Genomic DNA, 19,149 nt, shown 5'->3' with positions numbered 1-19,149 from the left:
CCGGCACTGGACTCAGCTGGAGGCCCAGGGCAGCCCCCCAGGGAAAGGGGCTCCCGAGCACCTGGGCACCTGGACACCTGGGCCGGGCCCGGACGGGTGCGCTGGATGGAGTTCCTCCAGACTCACCTGACCACCCTCTCCGCCGAACTTCAGACACGTGCAGGGAAAACCCTCCACTTGCTAAGTGCTGGCAGGTGTGTAATAATTCGTCAAACTGTGCATTTGTGTGGGGGTTTCTTGGTATCTGTGTTTGATTTTATAATAAAATAGTTTTTTTCTAAATATACTTTTTTCTTACTTGGGTTGGCGTTTCTTTAAGACTGGGTTTGATCATCTTTCCGTGAGGTAATTGGCGTTCCTCTTTCTCCCTGAACCACCTGATCAGACTCTTCCCCGTTTTTTAATTGGGGTGTTGTCTGTGTCCTCGCTGGTCTGCGCCGAGTCCTCTGGAGACGAAGGAAGTCGGCCCTTCTCGGTCACACGTGTCTCCGACGTTTGTCGCGAGAATGAATCCGTGTGCACAAACCCTTCCACTTAACCCCCAAGCCCTGCCTGCGCTGTGCTCTGCGCGTAGTAGGTGCTCAGTCAGTGTGGCAGGGCTGTGGAACCGCGTGAGCAGGGTACAAGAAATGCCCAGAACTTCCGATCCCTTTCTCTTCCAGGTGGGGTGGGGGCAGAAACAGGAGACCCGGAAGATTCCGAAACGTCCCCGAGAGGAGAGGGACTTTCAGACTGGGAGGGAGGGGGGCCCGCAGGGCGCGCCCCAGCCCCAACGCGGTGGGAGGGGAGGGGGGCAGTCTCCGCGGCTGCCGTTTCCCGGGTGCCGACAGGAGGCGAGCTCCACGTGAAGGACTCCACACGCGTGACCTCATTTGATCCTCAGGGCAGCCCCGGGAGGTCGGGGCTGTTTCCACGGCACCGAGGGAAACCCCAAAGACGGGAAGTCACCCGACCACAGCCACACACCGGAAAAGCGGCGGGGCCGGGAGTAACCCTTGGTTATGGCTCCTTCGCCCAGCTGGTTTAATCTTTTTTTTTTTGTTATATTGATCGGGGTGAAAAAGATCCACTCAACACACATTTACCGAGCACCTACTATGGGCCAGGCATTGTTCCGGAGGGTGGGCTGGCCGGGCCGTCCCGGAGAAGCCCCGTCGTCAGTAACCGGGCATCAAGCGAAGTGCGTCTGCCCAGAACGACCGCGACCCCCTCTGCACGGCCCGCGGGAGTGTGTTGGCTGACGCAGAGACACGGCCGCGGAGTAAACGAAAAAGAGGCTTCCAGGACGCACGCAGAGAGTATAATTCACAGCAAAATTACACCCTGCGCCCTGGACACAGAACCAGATGGGACGTAAGGAAACGTTAGCTGCCCGTCCCCGAGATCAGAGGTGGCTTCCGCTTCCCCTTTCTCGTGCATCTGGTTTTCCTGAAACACGCGTTACGTGTGTAATAAGTAAGTTTCCCCCAGAAGGAACGAACGAACGAACGAACGAGGGAACCTCGCTGGGGACAAGCGGCAGCCGGTGTGGGAGAGGCCTGATCCCGGGGCACAGCCCGGCCCCGAGCCCGCGGATGAGGCTGAGATGGAGAGACCGCGCCAGCCGGCCGCGGTGGGGCCAACTCGAAAGATGCACAAACCCGGAGCCTCGAGGTGTCATTGGAGAGGCCACTTCGCCAAGTGCCAGTGCATTGGGGAGGGGGTGCTGCTGGCGGTCTGGGCCAAGCGGTCGGTGTGGGAGTGTGGGGTGCGGGTGTTTCCAGGCGAGAGGGTTTCCAAGGGGCCATTTCCCCACCGCAGACGCCTTCGTTATCAGTTTGATGTTTCTCTCAAACTATGTTGACTCCCAAGAAAGGCAGTGTATAAGTTTGTTACAACAAGGTTTCTAGCAGATGGCTGACACATTTCTTGTTAAATCAGGCCATTAGAACAACTTCTTAATGGAAACAAAGTGTTTTTTTTTTAAGTTGGTATGTCTCATTCCCAGCAGGATTACAAAGATTACGTTCCCGTCAGTTTATAATTGAAACAGTTTATCAGTCTAATATCTATCATGAATTGCGCATTCTAAATAGTAACTGTTTTTCTGTCTGAAATAAAACACTTTTTTAAATTAAAAAAATTCCTACTGGATTAGTATACTGGCTACATTAGATAGTTCATCAAAATGGTGTTTTCAATCCCTTATTTGAGTTTAATAAGTACTTCATTATGATGTGGATCACTAATTATTAATATTTATTTGCCATCAATAATATATAAAGTAAATATTACATTGCCATATATTGCTCTTGTTTTTTTTTCTGGAATTTTTGTCAGTGCAAAGATTGAGTGCTATTTATTTTGTGGCTTATTGCCAGCCAAGTACTGTAAGATGTTAAGCATGCTAAGATAAACGTCTACAATGTCACACGAAAGACTGTTAAATTCAGTGACCGTTTCCAAAGAAAATGGGACACAGAAGCAAGAAGACTGACACTATTATAAATAACATAGCTTCTATGAAAGCAAACCGTCACAGTTTTAAAATGAACTGCATCTTAGAAAACGTGAATGCTGAGATCTCCAACACACTGTTATTTAGGTTCAACGGTCCGGTTTGTACAATTTATACGGACTGGCTTTATGTTTGCTGTAATGACTGACTGAGAGATAGACACGTTGACCTGGAATGGTTTTTCATTAGGGAAAGGAGCCTTTTTCTAACTTTCGCCAAAGCACCCTGAGCGCTAACAACAGGCCTGCCCGTGGTGCGTGGTGCGCGAGCGTGTCACAGCGGAGGAGCGGGCGCTGGGACCGCTGCGTGTGTGACCCGCCTCCCCCACCAGTCAGGACGGCCCCGAGGGCACCCCCCCAGCATCGCCCTCGCTCACGGGCACGCTGACAAGCGTTCCCGAGTCGCACCGGACTTGCAAACCAGCTCATCCCTCTCCTGTTTTTTTGGAGATACGCGGCCGCCGTGGGGCCAGGCCAAAGCCTGCCCGTGCCCTGTCCCTCTGCATGTGACCAGTTTTGTCTCGCTTCCCCTCACAGCCTGGCTTCTAGGACGGGCACCCCAGCCCAGGGCCAAGGTCCCTTGGTTCCCTTTTTGTTTTTGATTTCGCCCCTCCCCTCTGACAACCAGCAGCTTGTTCGGTCTGTGGGTCTATTTCTGTTTTGTATTTTGTTGTTTTTTAGACTCCACATGAAGTGGAATCATGCGGTGTTTGTCTTTCTCTGGTGCATTTCACGAGCACGGACCAGCTCATGCTGACGTGACAACCACCGTGAGAACCGAGAGGACTGGGGACAGCGCCTGTCCACCTGACCACTTCTGGGCTTGGCCGGAGGCTGGGTTGAGGTCATAGTACTGACTGTGCCACTTAAGTGGATGCGATCCAGTGCGCGTCAGACAAGAAAAATGACCAATGACCTCCGAGGTCGCCTAGCGGCCCCTCACCGTACCCACGAGGGACACGAAGTGCAGAAGTCTGGACGCCTCGCCCCGCACGGGCCTCACGGTGTGACGGTGGCCCCCACAGTGGTCCCCATTTTCTGAGTGCCTCGCGCCACGCTGGGGGTTGTCCTACCGTTTCTCGTAGACGTGAGAGATTCAAGGGCATTAGACACAGAGCCCGGTTCACAGAGGGAGACACTGGGGCCCCGAGAAGGGAAGTGGCAGAACCGACGGGAAACCCCACTCTTCCTTTCACTCCAGAGCCGGCGCCCTCTCCGTGGGGTCTGGGCGCCCGCGCTCGCCAAAAAGGGAATCCTTTTCAAACGTAAGACAGCGTCCCAGAACCATGGACAGAGACTAGCGTGCCACGGGGAAGAGACCACGCCGTCCTGAGGCCACCGAACACCACCACGTTTAGAAGAGAGACTGCAACGGGCCACCCCGGCGCCTTCCCGTGCACGTCCCAAGTTCCGGGGTCCGGGTGCCGGTCAGCGAGTGAGCCTCTGGCATGGCCGCGCTGCCCTGCAGTGCACGGGCTGCTCACGGGCCACGGGGAGCAAAGATGGGGGAAAGGGGCAGGGGGCAACCGAGTCGCCAACTTGATCTTCACTTTATTGCTTCTTTGCTGCGGCTGCTTCCTGTCTGAGTCCCCTCCGCTGGACCCTGAAGGTGTCTGTCTGTCCCAGCCGTGGCCCGAGAGGTGGCAGGAACTTCCCCCGCTGAACCTCCTTAGGTGCGTGCAGCCCAGCCCGTTCAGAGCCGTGCTGGCCTCCACTAGTCCAATGGGGGAAAGGACTGATTTTTAAATGGGTGTGTTCGGTTGTTTAAATTATTCCGAGGAAACGATTAGTGAATGTACTCAGGCCGTCGTTTCCAGATCAAAATTTCCTACGGTGGCATTTATAAAAATACAAAAACCCCTTCGTAAGTATCTTTTGCGGAAATATTTACCCAGCCCATTGACCAAAGCCGTAGGATTTAAAAGATAAAACAGATCTGGAGTTTGCACAACGCAGATTCCTTCTGGAAATTCTTAATAAAACGCAGATGTGCGGAGAAGGGGCCAAGTCGCTACGGGCCGCCAAGCTCTGGACGTCTCAGGTCAGCGCGCAGGCCCTCCCTGAGTCCGCGGGCGCCGAGGCCACACCGCAGGCACGTCCCTGCGCTCACACTCCGCCGCCGCCGCCGCCGCCGCCGCGGTAACCGCCTGGCCCCATTTCCAGGGTATTATCACCCAATTAGCATAATCTTCCGATAAGAAGCAGTAACGGTCTGCATCAGAAGACTGAACCCACGTGAGTGGTTTTCGAGAGATTGTTAGTGGACCACGGACTTGACCTGCTCTAGAAGTGCTTGCTTTTTTCCTACAAAAGAGGGCCCTTCAGGAATAAAATTGAAAACGCATTCGAGCTTCCTTCACAGGACTGGAGCAGGGCGGATTTACGGGCTTGGAAGTTTCACAGCCTGTGGGCCGGGGCTGGCAGCTCGATGACTAAGCCTTTTCCCTACGTGAACATGGCGGGGGGTGGGGTGGGGGGAGGTTTAGCCTGTGAAGCTGAAATTCCTCCCTAAGCCCTGCTCACTCGAGAGGCTGCAATTAGAGCACAACGAATAAAAAGACAGAATAAAGTGCATTAGGTGTAATACACACAGAGAAGCCACTCTTGCGTGCACAACACATTCTTAAACATAAAAAGCAACTAAGTGCCCACGACCAGCTTTCACTCTTAAAGGGTCCCTATTAGTTTTACAGCTATCTGTCATAATCCACCATACGCCAATCTCAGAGAAAATCCAAAATTAGGAGCAAGTGCGTTCCCTGAATCCGGTGAGAAAACGGTTCCTACTTCTGGCGTGAGCTTAGTGTTAAAAACAGTTTCCGACCAACCCTGAAAGCACAACCTTTCACCCACTGGGTCGGTCGGAGAAAACACTGCGGACACACCCAAACCGCCCACTGAGATGAGCTTGCACATGGCCGCAGGGCGTGCTGGGAGACACCACGTGCCCCCCCCACGGAAACTCGGAGCAGCCGCCCAACCCCACGGAGCCGGCCTCGGCGGGCTCTCAGCGGCTGCTTCTGTGCGTGGGCGCGCTGGGGGCTCATGCTGCCCTTTTCTGCCTGGACGGCGACCGCCCCAGCGCTGTTCGACGGGCGCCCGCCGCGACCTCAGCAGAGGCCCAGGCGGCCCGAGTGCCCCGCCCCCCCAGCCTGTGTGCGTGTGAGGGGTCTGGGCTCACCTCTGGGGAAAGGGGGACAAGGTGTTGACCAGCAGGGGCTGTGGGTTCGGTGCCCGTACCTTTCGCTGTTCTTTTTGCCGCTCGAGGAGCTGCTGGTGGAGCCCGTGCGGTTCCGGTTGCCTTTGGGGTCCCCGTAGCTCTCCCTGCGGCCGCCGGGGGACACGCGTTCGGAAGAGCTGGTCCGCTTGATGGTGCTGGGGCGAGAGGCAAACGACAGGGAGGTCCTTAACAGAGCGATTTCATTTTACGGCCGAGTGTGAAATACATACACAGAGCACCATGTGTCCACATTCTTGTTTAAAAGACAGATTGGCCCTGGCTGCTGTGGCTCAGTGGATTGAGCGCCGGCCTGTGAACCGAGAGGTCGCCGGTTCGATTCCCAGCCAGGGCACGTGCCTCGGTTTCGGGTCAGGTCCCCAGTAGGGGGCACGTGAGAGGCAGCCACACATTGATGTTTCAGTCCCTCTCTTTCTCCCTCCCTTCCCCTCTCTCTAAAAGCAAATAAATAAATAAAAAATCTCCGAAAGATTGGTTCTCAAGTCCTAACTACAGAGATCAAAACACTTTTCAGAACGTCACTTGGACCCACTGCTCTTGTAACCGCGGTGATGAGCGCAGGTCAAAGTCTCGGAGGAAGCTGAAGGGTGAGAACCCCCACAAGGCTGTGCGAGAGAGAGCCGCGAGGGCTCAGCGGGGCATGCCCCTGCACTCGAGCAGGCCTTAGCGCAGACGAGCGGTGCTCAGCCAGGGGAGGCTCTGCCCCAGGGGACAGCGGCGATGTCCGGAGGCATCTCCGGTTGCTGCGGCTGGGGGAGAGGGCTCCCACCGGCGTCCAGTGGACGGAGGCCGGGGGTGCTGCTCCATCCCCAGTGACGCCCAGGATGGCCCGACGACACAGCAGGACCCGGCCCTGGGCATCAGTGCTGCCGACATTGAGGAACTCTGGTCTGGAGGCACATGCGGGACGGACGTGGGATGCCACAGGGGGTGACAGAGCACGCCCCCCTGCGCGCGACACCACGCGGAGGGGCGGTGCCCAGGCTGGCGCTGAGCGTCCTTCTGACGAGTGGGAGCAGGGACCCTGAGACAGACGGTGAGACCAGCAGGGCCACGTGGCTTGAGCCGTCTGCAGCCAGCTGGAAACCGAGCGATCTCATCTTCCCTGACCACGGACACTGGAGACCAAGTGGCTCACACCTCGGTTCCCTGGCCCGAGAGGGAGCAGCTGGTCGGGGAGACAGGCAGCAGACACCCCGTTAGTGCCAGCCAAGCCCAGGGACGGGGAGAGTCAGGGAAATGAACAACAAAACAAAACAAAACAATAAATAAAATAAAACCTCAAACCCAAGACAGAGGCGAAGCTGATCGGGAAGTGACCCTGGAGTGCCAGCTCGCTGAAGAACACACCTGAAGGGAAGCGGAGGAGTAGTCTGTGCAGACCCTCCCCCAGGACCTCCCCCAGGTTCCGGCCTTCGGAAAACAGGTAGGAACCCCTCAAACAAAGGACCCAGCTGCCCCAGGCTCTCTCTGGAGCACACCCTCCCCTTCTGACCCCTTCTGTCTTCAGGCAGGAACTCACTTTCTCCTCAACTCCAAGGGTGTCCCTCTAGATCTGCAGGCTGGGGAGCAGCAGCCTGTCCCGGGCTCACCCTGGGAACCTGTCTCAAGGCCCCCTTTGCTCCGACTTCCAGAGCGCTGACAGCAGCCCCACGAGGCCCACGTCTGTCCCAGAGACTCCCACGTCTCAGGGAGTCCGCACAGCCCCTCGGGGCTCACTCCCTTCTGCCCACGTTCCCAGAGCCAAAGCAGAGGGCCACCGAGTCACCCCCCCAACCCCACAGCTGCTCCCCCTGTCCCAAGTCCTTCCTCCGTCTCCCACCTCCAGCTGCAGTGCACACACTCGCAAAGCGTCCTGGACCCGTGCTGCGAAATCTTCCCTGCGTGAAGTCAAGAGCCCACACACTACCAGCTGGCCCGGGGCGGACCCGCTCCGGCCGGGTCCCTTTCCAGGGACAGAGCGGTGGGAAGCCCGGGGGACTGTCCGGGGAAGACCCCCGGAAGGCTGACTTTCTGGGAGAGGTAAGAGGCCCGCAGGTGCCGCCACGACGCAGCGGGGGAGCGCCGACGCACAGGCGGTCACGGAGCCGGGCGGGGTGTGGGCCGCCCGATCCGCTCCAGGAGCACGTAACTGTGTTACCGGTATCCCTGCCAAGTTTTGGAGTTTCCGTCATCGGCCATACGTTTCTTGAGACTTTATCTCATTTACTGTGCTCGTGAACTCAGTGGCACAGGAGCTTGACAAATGTCTATTAAATGAAGGGACACGAAGTGCTTTATTCTAGCACCTGCTCTAGAAGGGGGAAGGGAGAAGGGAGGGTGGGTGGGCGGGGGCAGTGGAGGGGAGGGTGGGGGTGGTGGCTTGGAGCCGGAGCCGTCCCGCTGGCCGTCACTGAACCCCGGACGTGGAGGGAGCCACCGTGTGAGCACGGGAGCTGTCGTGGGGGTGGGCGGCAGGGACCCAGGGAGAGAGAGACGGGGCGGAGGAAGCAAGCAGAGTGGCTGGCGGCCCAGAAGAAGATGAACGGGCAGGACCGGCCAGGGCGCCTGGGACAGAGGAGAGACGGCTGGGCTTCGGGGTGGGCTGGACGGCAAGACCGTGGCCCCCCCAGGGCCGACCTTCTACGGTCACAGGTCAGAGGTCAGATGGAGCGAGATCTCCCGTGCACGGGGCTCCTGCCGCCTCCGCCTCCACCTCTGGGGCTGCTCCTCCCCGGCGGCCAGCGCCCCCTCTGGCCAGCACCCCCGGCTCCTGCTCAGCCCGCTCCTTCCTGCGGGCCAGGGGCCGTCCCTCTTCCTCTGCCAGGCCCCTCTAAGCCCTCGGCGTGTTCCTGAAAACCCCCTGTGCTCTGGCCTTTGAAGACCGGGTCGCCCTCTGAGCAAGCGACATAAACGAAAGGACCCAAACCGTGCGGGCGTGAGAGCGCTTTCTGCAGGGGTCCCCACTGGTGACGAGGAAGCTCTGATTCACAGCCCCCGCGTCCTCCGGCCGGGACCGGCGCGGGCGGGCCTTAAGGTCAAACTGGGAATTTTTAGAACGTCCAATTTGGGGGCAAGGAAATTACAGATCTTAGGAGAACATGACGTTTCTGAGACTTGGGACTGAGGTCTGACAATTACAGAAACCTTTGTGCTCAGAGTTCAGGATCTTCCAATGACAACAAACATCAAGCTAATGTGACGTGGCGGGTCATTCTGTGCCCGTCATTCGGGGCTCTCAGGTCCCGGGTCCCCAGGCAGCCGACAGGGTCCGTGTGGGAGGGAGTTCACGGCAAGTTCGTAGCATTGAAAGACTGGGAGGGGGCTGGGGGAGGTTGCAGAGGGGACAGGGAGGTATATTGGTGACGGAAGGAGGGTTCATGAACACACAATTCGATGTACAGATGATGCATTACAGAACTGCACACCTGAACCCTAATACTTTTACTAACCAGCGTCTCCCCAATACATTTGATACAAATTAAAACTAGCCAACAGTCCTGGAGTGTTTCAGGGAGCGGTCAAGTTAGTGTCGGAGTCCCATGCCCTCGGACACCACGTCTTCCCGCTGCCTGTCCTTGCTGTGTGGGCTGCCCTTTTAGGAGGCAGAGGAGCGAGCTGACTTCTTACAAGACCTGGTGGCACTCCTGGGACGCTGGGGGATCTCGGCCAAGTCCCTGAAACTCTAGTCTCAGCTTCCTCATCCAGACATTGAGATGAGAAAATTCGACCTCTCCGTCGGATGACATGACCTGGAAAATGCCGGGAACAGAGACGCCCGTTTGACGAACAGGAGTTCCCCGCCCCTGCTCCTGGTCCCTGTCACAGACGGACTCTCTCGGCAAAGTCGGGAAAGTGGGGATGGCTCCTGAGGTCCCTCCCAGCTCAAATACTCGGTCACACAGAAAGTGCTGGTCAAATATAAATAAAAATATGTATAGAGCAGCCTTAAAGAGCCGAAAACCCAGTTCTCAGGCGGTTAACACGCAACCCCGCGGCCGGAAAAGTTAGTCGGGGACATTAACGATGGGCACCACGCGGCGGCCGCGGCGACCGGCACTGAGGACTCCGCAGGTCCCACGTGCCACCTGCCACCTGACGTGAACTCACAGAGCCTCTGCAAAAGTGCCGTCGCCCCGTTCCACAGCTAGGGAAACAAATTCAGGCTCCCCCACGGCCCCTGTCCTCTCCAGGGCCCCCCGACAGCGAGGCCCGCCTACAGTGTGTGAGAGCCGGCTGCACCGGCATTTCGAGGACCTGACGCACACCTGAAAATCCCACAGGGGCCAGTAATTAGCACAGTGACCTGAACCTGAGACGTGGTGAACGGGGGGCACTGGGAGAGGTCCCCGAGCTGGGCTGTCAGAGGGGCGGGGAGGCAGCCGGGGTCACCGAGTGAGCGAAGTGTCCGCCTGGCTGGGCATCTGCCTGCGCCGAGAAGACTCACGGACCTGTCCAGCCGCCGTGGGAGCCGCGCAGGAAGGAAGCAGGATGCGCGGGAGTGCAGTCCTCCAAGCCGGACCTCACCCCCACGCGGAAATGGAAACGTGCCGTGGTTTGCATATACAGACCTGCAACATGGTCCATCACAGCCCTTTCCAGACGCCTGTCATTCACACATTTGCATCGAAATGCAAAGCTATTTTTTAAAAAAAATCTGGCACTGTTGTATAGACAGAAAAAACAAGACATTTCCTTTTGAGAGCCCCCAGCGCTCTTAGGAATGAAAGAGGGTTTCCTAGGACCCCAAGTGGAGGACAGAAAACAAGGCTTGGAGAGGAGGCAGGGCAGCCAGAGGGAGTAGCTCTGCACAGTCGCCGTGGCAGTCGCCACGCGGAGCCTCCTGACACCACCGGCGGGGCTAGCAGAGAAGGTCGGCCCCCCCGGGACAGCAGGGGACGGGGCTGCTCTTCATCTGGAAGCCGCAGGGGCCTGGCTCTGAGGGAGGCTGCGCGGTCACAGGGACACCCTCTCGGTGCCGACCGCACGCGGAGGACGTCGGGTGCGGAGATGCCAGGCACCAGCGTTTCCTCCCCTTCCTCCTGCTCCCTGCTGCCCTGCCAGACCACAAGTGCGGGTCCTGAACGCGTCCCAGTCCTCACATTTCCCAGTTACACCTGCACGCAGTGGGTCTGGCCGACGTAAACTGCATCCTGGACGGAACGAAATTTCTGCCGTGGAACTTGGTGACCAGAAAAATGTGGCAATCTTTTTTTTTTCTTATGGTTTGATAGCTCTAAGTGTAATAAGCTATAATCATGTCTTTCCTTTGTATGTGACTTGGAACCAAGAACTGGTTTTCCCAAAATTTTGCAAATTAATCCCACAGTTTTTACAGTAGGAAAAAACAGAAATCAGACAGGTAGCTATTCTGTGTGATCACAGATTCTCTGATGACGTCATGGCAGCCGGGGCGGCTGACACTAGAGTGAAACAAGGATTCACTCACCTAACACTTCCTGGGCATTGCCCATACCCTGGGTGCTGTGCTGAGCCCGGGGAGCCCCCGGGGGACCGGGACTCTCCCAGCCTCTGTCCTACAAGGTGTGAGCAAATCTAACAGGCAGAGAGTGCGTGCTCCGGTGAGTAGGAAATGTGCTTATTTTTCACCGTCTGCAGACACAGCTCTGCGGCAGAAACCAAGTGATTTCCTGAGAAGCCTGGTGGTCTCAGAGAATCTGACGGATCCCGACAGGTGGTTTTTCCTGCCACGAGAAGCCAACTAACTACCTGGGCCCAGGGAGGAGCTGGCATCACCGCCGATAAAGGGGCAGGTGCCAATCCTCCGTCTTCCGCTCACGGTGGAATGAATATTTCCGGCTCCGATCTGCTGTGAGAACAGGCCCGGGGCACGAATCTGACACCTGCGTTTCGACGGGTCTCGACAACAAAAGTGTTAGAAGGAATCATTCCGTGAAAACTAAAAGCGGATTGTGTTGTCCTGTTCTTTAAGTCGTGAAGGACACGCATCTGGCTCTGGTGCGGCCCTCAAGGCTGTGTCCCCAACAAGGGCCACTCCCTTTCCGAAGGCTGGCCGGCCGCCTGCAGGGCTGTAGGAGCTGCCGGCCGTCGGGTCTCACGCTCGGAGCTGTGCGGCTTTCAAATGACGCTCCCTTTTCGCAGCAGTTTTGCCGTCTCTCGCTCTCTTCTCACAGCTCTGCCCCATTGTAAGCCTCCACTTAGGGGCGGAAAGAATGAGCGACTGTCTCTGTGGCGAACCGTGGAAGTGTCCCTCCATTGTCAGTTCCCGCACCCCCGCGGCGCAAGGTATGACCTACAACAGTCTCCCCCATTGTCCGCCGCCTTTCCTTTGGCGAATGGAAACAAAGCTGCTCCCAAGGAGTCCAAATCCAGCCCCCAGTCGAAGGCTTAATTGGCAACACAAAGCTCAGCCACCGGGTCCTGGACAATTTCCAAAGGGGATTTTGTTCTGAAGCACCAGGCTGAAAGGCCCCGGAGAGAAGAAAACAGACGCATCCCCATCCCCATCCGCACACGGCAGACGCCCCAGCTCCGTGAGTCCGGAACTCTGATCTCGGGGAAATTTCTACTCGGTCATGAACCTACTGGACGTACTTGGAAGTTGTTTTAATCCTAGTATTTGCAATGCCCGGTCGCTTTCTGTTCTCGAAATTCCCTCCCAACGCACGAGCTGTAGGAACTCTGCAAACACAGAGTAACAATCCGATGCCACCGTTGGGCTTACAGCCTCCGAGGGGATGGGCGCACACACCCACGGAAGCTCGGAAAAGCCAAAGGGGGAAAAATAAGTGAAAAAAATAAGTGATTCACTGCACTCTGCACCAGAAACCAAGACTCTTCCACACTCAATCTAGAATCTATGTATTCACAATTGGCAGCTGGCTAATAACTTCCCATATTTTTACTATTCTTTTGCTCTGAAAAAAAATTTATTTTATATAAGTTCTAAATATACAAAGAGGTATGAGTTATAAAATTCTATTTTCTTCAAGAAAACAAAGGAAATCTCATTTTTTCCATTACCTACTACTTCAAAAAGTCAATCTTAAAATGAAACAACTCACTCTTAAACAACCAATGCGCAAAGAAGAAACTGCTAGAGAATTCAGAAGACACTCCCTGGCCTGTGTGACTGAGCTGGTCGGGTGTCGTGCTGCAGAGCAAAAAAGGTCGCCAGTTCAATCCCCGGTCGGGGCACAGGGCTGGGCTGCAGGTTCGGTCCCCGGTCCGGGTGTGTAAGAGGCGACTGATCCATGTTGCTCTCTCACACTGATTTTCTCTCCCCCTCTTCCTCCCCCCTTCCCCCTCTCTAAAAACGAGTAAGCAAAATCTTAGCGGGGGAGGGAGAGAATCTAGAAAATACCTGGATACAAGCCCTGGCTGGCGTAGCTCAGTGGATTGAGCATGGGCTGTGAACCAAAGTGTCGCAGGTTCGATTCCCAGTCAGGGCACATGCCTGGGTTGTAGGCCATGACCCCCAGAAACTGCACATTGATGTCTCTCTCTCTCTATCTCCCTCCCTTCCCTCTCTAAAAATAAATAAAATCTTAAAAAAATACCTGGAGACAAATGAAAATGAAAACAAAACACACTGAAACTCACGAGATGTGAAGAAAACAGGGCTAAGAAGGAAGTTTATAGCCATACACACCTACATTAAAAAGAAAAAAGATCTCAGATCAACAACCTATCTTTACACCTCATGGAAGTATAAAAAGAAAAAAATAAACTAACTCAAAAGTTTGCAGAAATAAAGAGATACTAAAGAGTACAGCAGAGCTAATAGAAAACAGAAAAACAATTTTTAAAAATCAGGGAAACCAAGAGTATTTTTAAAGATCAACAAAATGGGCTTCACGCTTGGATTGCAAGGATGGTTCAACGTAATGAAAATCAACAATATATCACGTTAACAGAAGGGAAAATCAATTTGTGTAATACATCACATTAACAGAATGAAAAACAAATAACAAATGTTTTCTTTTTTTAAAAAAAAGATTTTATTTATTTATTTTTAGAGAGGGAAGGGAGGGAGATAGAGAGAGAGAGAGAGAAACATCAATGTGTGGTTGCTGGGGGCCATGGCCTGCAACCCAGGCATGTACCCTGGCTGAGAATCGAACCTGGGACACTTTGGTTCCCAGCCCGTGCTCAATCCACTGAGCTACGCCAGCCAGGGCTAAATGTTTTCTTGATTGATGCAGAAAAAGCACTTGACAGAATTCAACATCTTTTCATGTTGAAAATACTGAACAAGCTAGAAATACAAGGAAACTACCCTAACATAATAAAAAGCCGTATAGGAGGAGCCCACAGCTGATATCATGCTCAATGGCGAGAGACTAAAAGCTTTTCGTCTGAGAACAGGAAGAAAGCAAGGACACCCACTCTGACCACCACTATTCAACACAGAACTACTGGAGGTCCTACCAGTACAATCAGATGAGAAAAAGAAATAAGAAGCACCCAAATGAGAAAGGAAGAAGTAAAATTATCTCTGCTTGCAGATGACATAATCTTATCTGTAAAAAAACACTAAAGATTCATCCTGGCTGGTGTGGCTCAGTGGATTGAGCGCTGGCCTGTGAACCAAAGGGTCACTGGTTCGATTCCCAGTCAGGGCACAGGCCTGGTTTTGGGCCAGGTCCCCAGCTGGGGGCGCACGAGAGGCAACCACACACTGATGTTTCTCTCCCTCTCTTTGGCCCTCCTTTCCCCCCTCTCTAAAAATAAATAAATAGAATCTTTAAAAAAACACTAAAGACCCTCACACACTAAAAATTTAAAACTAATAAGCAATCTTAGCAAAGTTGCAGATACAAAAACCAACACACAAAAATCCGTTGAATTTCTACAAACTAACAACTCCAAAAGGAAATTAAGAATCTGTGCAAACACACCAAATATTGTACTTTCACAGGCTTCAATCGGATGGGAGACTGCAAAGTGTCACATAAGAAAAGGAAAACCTACTTTAACCCCCGAGATGGCGCTGCCTTTAGCATCTACCCGAGGCCCCTCGTGCCTACCTTTTGGGTGTCGCCGTCACCGCCATGTCTTTCCTGGTGCCGGAGGGGGACGGCAGGGAGCCGCTCGGTTTCTTTGGTAACACAGTGCCGTTGTTGACGGTGGTTCTCAGAGGCAGGGCCTGCACCAGCGGTCTTGCTGTAAGACAAGCGGGAAAGGGCTTCAGCACGTGCCCCTTGTCGAGGTAATTCACTCTTCAGGGCACGCGGGGAGAAAAGGGTTCCCACCCACGCTGGCGGAATGCACAGCGGTGCCGAGGCAGTTCGACGGCGACTTCTAACAAGGGGTGCCGGCGCACCGAACCTCGACACCCGCCGCCATCCCTCCACACAAGTGAACTGCAGACGGACCACAGACCTAAGTGTGAAATGCGGAACTATGAAACCTCTCGATGGAGAAAGCTGTGGGGATGAGCTTTCAGATACAACGCCAAAAGCACAATCTACGAAACCAAAAAAATTGATAGTTTGGACCTCATTAACATCATAACAGTTTTGCTCTGTGCAAAAGCCATTATTAAGGGGGTGAAAAGAGTCACAGACTAGGAGAAAATACCTGTGAATCACATAGCTCTGAAAGGATCTGTATACAGAATATTTAAAAAAAACTCTCAACAGTAAGAAAACAAACAGCCCAATTAAAAACAAAACACAAAACAACAGGCAAAAGATCTGCACAGACCCCTCACCAAAGAAGATACACAGATGGCAAATGAGCTTATGAAAAGATGTTTGGCATCTTCAGTCAGCAGGGAAATGCAAATTGAAACAATAATGAGACATCTCGATACACCTGTTAGGAGGGCTGAAATCCGAAAGACAGACGGAGGACGGGTTGCTGGCCAGGATGCGGGGCCACAGAAGCTCCCTCGCCGCTGGTGGGAGGGCAAAGCTGCGCCGTCACTTGGGAAGAGAGTTGCCCGTTGCTACATACAGTCTTACCGTACGATCCAGCAATGGAGGGACCCTAGCTGTTCGCCCACTCACTGGAAAACTTAGGTTTATGTAACACCTGCACTTAACATCTACAACGACCGGAAGCAACCACGACGCCCTTCCGTTTGTGGGTGAACAGAAAAGCTCTGGCGTGTTCATAGATGCCAGAATGTGACAAAACGGAAAAGGCAGCGAACCAGTCCGCACAGCAAGCGGACGAGCCTGCATCCGCGCTGCGAAAGGCGCTGTGTTGCCTTTTCTGGGTCACTACTGCATTCCCTTCCTCCGGGCCGTGGGCCCAGCACACTCCGACGGGCGGCCCGGCAGCAGGCGAGACCCCCGGGCCCGCTTTCCCAAGCAGGCTGCGGCAGGGGCGTCAGTCTACGAATGCTCTCGGGACGTCTCCTCCGCTCGGAAATCCACGACCCTAGTCCGACCCTAGTCCACGGGAGAAGAGCGCCTGAAACCACGCTGGGTGTCCGGGATGGGGACGCCCCGGGAGGCTCTCCCACACCCGCCAGCCCACCGGAAGCGGAAGGGGCGGGGCCGCCGGGCGGAAGTGGACAGGCCCAGCGGCTGGAGAGGGAGGTGGAGACCCAGTCACTGGTGGGGCCCCTGTGGCCAACGGTGACTTTGCACACTGTGGCACAGACTGCCCCCAAACGCTACCGAGAGTAAGACCCCCGCGGACGGACTCCGTGGTCTGGTGACTGAAACCTCTGGCGCGCAGGTGGTCGGAATCTGAGGTCTAAGCATCCACAGTTAGGCCTGCGAGGAGAAGCTCACCTTTCCGAAGGGTGGGACCGGAGTGACCAGACCTCAGAAAGTGCCATCCACGATACTACGCTTTCACAACTACCGTTGATATAAATGGAAATTCAAGGATGGCTACTCAAATCCACTCATGCTTATCATGTTGACATTGGTATTAAGTTAGAATCTAAGGTCAAGACACCCTTTTAACTTATATGAACAACTCAGTGCAATATTCAATAGGTAAAACTTTCTATTAGGCCTGCGTAGGAGATTCATGTGTAAAATCCACAGTTCAATTTTAGTATACCTGACCATTCATGGACCTGGAATTCCTAGTTATCTCTTTCAAAATTTAAAATGTCTGTGTTTGGAATCGGAGAAGGCCATCTTTTGCTAAACTGGAAGAGAGAGGAGACAACTGATTAAGCGCTGGGGAAGGTTCCTGCCGCCAACACCCAGCTAAGCTGTAGAGGCATTCACCCCCCGATCCAGGTACCCCTTCCAGGGTTCGACTGGAGGATACACCGGCAAGAATACAAAAGGCATCCTGACCGGTGTGGCTCAGCTGGTGGGATGTTGTCCTGGAAACGGAAAGGTCATGGAAAGGTCACCAGTAAGGGCACGCAGGAGAGGCAACCCATCGCTGTTTCTCTCTCACACTGATGCTTCTCTCCCTCCCTTTCTTCCTCTCTTCCCCTCTCTCTAAAAAGGTCACCCCCTGCCCCCACTGGGTGTGTGTGGAGGACAACCAATAGATGTTTCTTTCTCACATCTGTGTTCCTCGCCCCCTCTTCCTCCCTTCCCCTCTCCCTAAAATAAAAAATAAAATGTAAAAAAAAATTATCCAAATAGGGTGAGGGGAAGTGAGTAGAGGGCACTTAGGAATAATAAATAAAACAAAACCGACTACATGTTGATAAATAATGATGCCAGGTAAAAAGTGAAAGGAATTTTTCTTTCTACTTTTATATACATTGGAACATTTTCATAATCCAGAGTCTAAAAACAATCTTTCTTAGTCTCTGAAAAATTGAACATACCTACTAAACCTTTTCTATAAATCACTAAAGAATTCCTATATAAACCACAGAATGGAATTAATTTAAAAAATGGAAGAAACTATAGTGTGTTCTGTCCAAAAGAAAGCAGAAGTTACTTCTGTAATTAACTAATATTTAAAGAGAAAAATAAGGAGAAAGCACAGTGGATGGGAGAGGGGAAAGTATTTCTCCCTAATCGTGGTCCACCAGGATAAAGAACTAAGTTAATTTTCATTAACTTAATCCACTACAAAGAGCTTAAAAATTTTTAAATTTGTTAGTTTTATCTAATATAATCTGTGGAGGGACCATAACATACTATTTTCCACAACTATATGCTGAAGATGATCTATTGTAATTTGCAAATCAAATCAAACCTTGAGAAAAGAACTCTCATTTCTAGTCATCTGGTTATTCATTTCTTAAATATTTGACTTGGTTTGAATAACCCTAATTTACATCATATTGCTCAGAGGGTGCACAGCAAAGCAACACGGAGGGCGGAAGGAATCCGCCCCACACGCAGCCAGGCCTCGGGGTCCACACCCAGATTTTCCTACACCAGCTGGGTGACCTGGGGCAACTTATTCCTTCTCCTTGAGGCTGCTTCCTCATCTGTAATCATACCCCCCTCAAAGGACGGTGGAGAGGTGAAAGGAGCTAATATGTCCAAAATCTCTTTTGCACAGTCCAGCACTCAGTCAGCTAACAAACAGTAGCCACAGAGTTGTGTTAAATGTCAGGGTCAAGTGCTGGTGCAGCCGAGGCTCTGGGACTGAAGAGACTCCGTGGCTGCTCCCAACAGTGGTCCCAGGTGCTCCGTTCTGAGACCAGGTTTCCACGCCCCGCCGGGACGGCAGGACGGGCTGGCTCACCAGTGTCGCCAGCAGAGCCTTCTGGTGACACTTCCAAAGTCTCCGATCATGAATGGGGCTGTTAATAAAAAAGGTTGCAAACGTACATTAAGGTTTTACAAAAGGCAACCTATCAAATTGTAGCAAAACTACAGTGAGCAAGAGGAACTACTTGCTGGTTAATGCCCAAGAAAGCAGACGACCCAGATGCACGGGACGGTGACTACGTTTTAACCTACATTTTTCGTTTAAAGTCCCGCAACGTGCCCCCAGCACTGACCCGGGAACCAGCCGTGCCCGTGGGCAACAGCTCTGTCACTAACTGGACCCCACGCCTGTCTTCCCGAGAACACGTGAGCGAACCGTGGCTCCGGAAGTCTGCCGTGAGCCCTGCTGCTGGCCTCCACGCAGTGAAGGTCAGATTCAGGGGGAAGAACAGAGTCATTTTTAAATCAAAAATTCCTTCTGCTTATTGAGGAATATACACCAAAGGACATTTAGAAGCCAACTAAAAGTTTAAAAAAGAAAAACACCATAATCCTACCATGGAGGGAAAAAAAGCAATAAATGTTACTATAGCTCTTTCAAATATCTGCACAGATTTTGTCCCTTTAGTTGAAATTATACAGTGTTTACAGTTTGACATCCTGCTTTTGGCTCCTAACGTAACATGCTAACGCCTAAGCATTCTCCCTGTTGTCACCAGCCACGGACCCCTTTAAAGACCACACTGCCTTCCGTCTCCGAGTGCCAACTTGCCCGGCCACGCCCCTGTGCGTGCTCCCTCCACTGCTTCCTGTCCGGCTGTCCCCACTGTGCACCAAGTGTTTTCTGTATTTGCA

General features: G+C 53.4%; 1 protein-coding gene across 3 annotated transcripts in view; it reads right to left on the bottom strand.

Annotated features, from left to right (window-relative positions):
• EML1 (EMAP like 1) overlaps nucleotides 1–19,149 on the bottom strand; it is a 133,984-nt gene that overhangs the window by 33,790 nt on the left and 81,045 nt on the right. For all 3 annotated transcript variants that reach the window (XM_045822948.1, XM_045822947.1, XM_045822949.1), the window contains exons 3-4: nucleotides 14,725–14,860; nucleotides 5,737–5,871 (exon numbers count right to left, since the gene is read on the bottom strand). In XM_045822948.1, the coding sequence (XP_045678904.1) occupies nucleotides 5,737–5,871; nucleotides 14,725–14,860 (271 nt within the window). The remainder of the gene's footprint in view (nucleotides 1–5,736; nucleotides 5,872–14,724; nucleotides 14,861–19,149) is intronic.

This window comes from Phyllostomus hastatus, unplaced genomic scaffold, assembly GCF_019186645.2.
Source record: "Phyllostomus hastatus isolate PE091 unplaced genomic scaffold, TTU_PhHast_1.1 phas_scaffold_501, whole genome shotgun sequence".
Lineage (NCBI taxonomy): Eukaryota > Metazoa > Chordata > Mammalia > Chiroptera > Phyllostomidae > Phyllostomus > Phyllostomus hastatus.
Note: the sequence above shows the minus strand (reverse complement) of the source record. Positions and strands in the feature narration are given on the sequence as shown.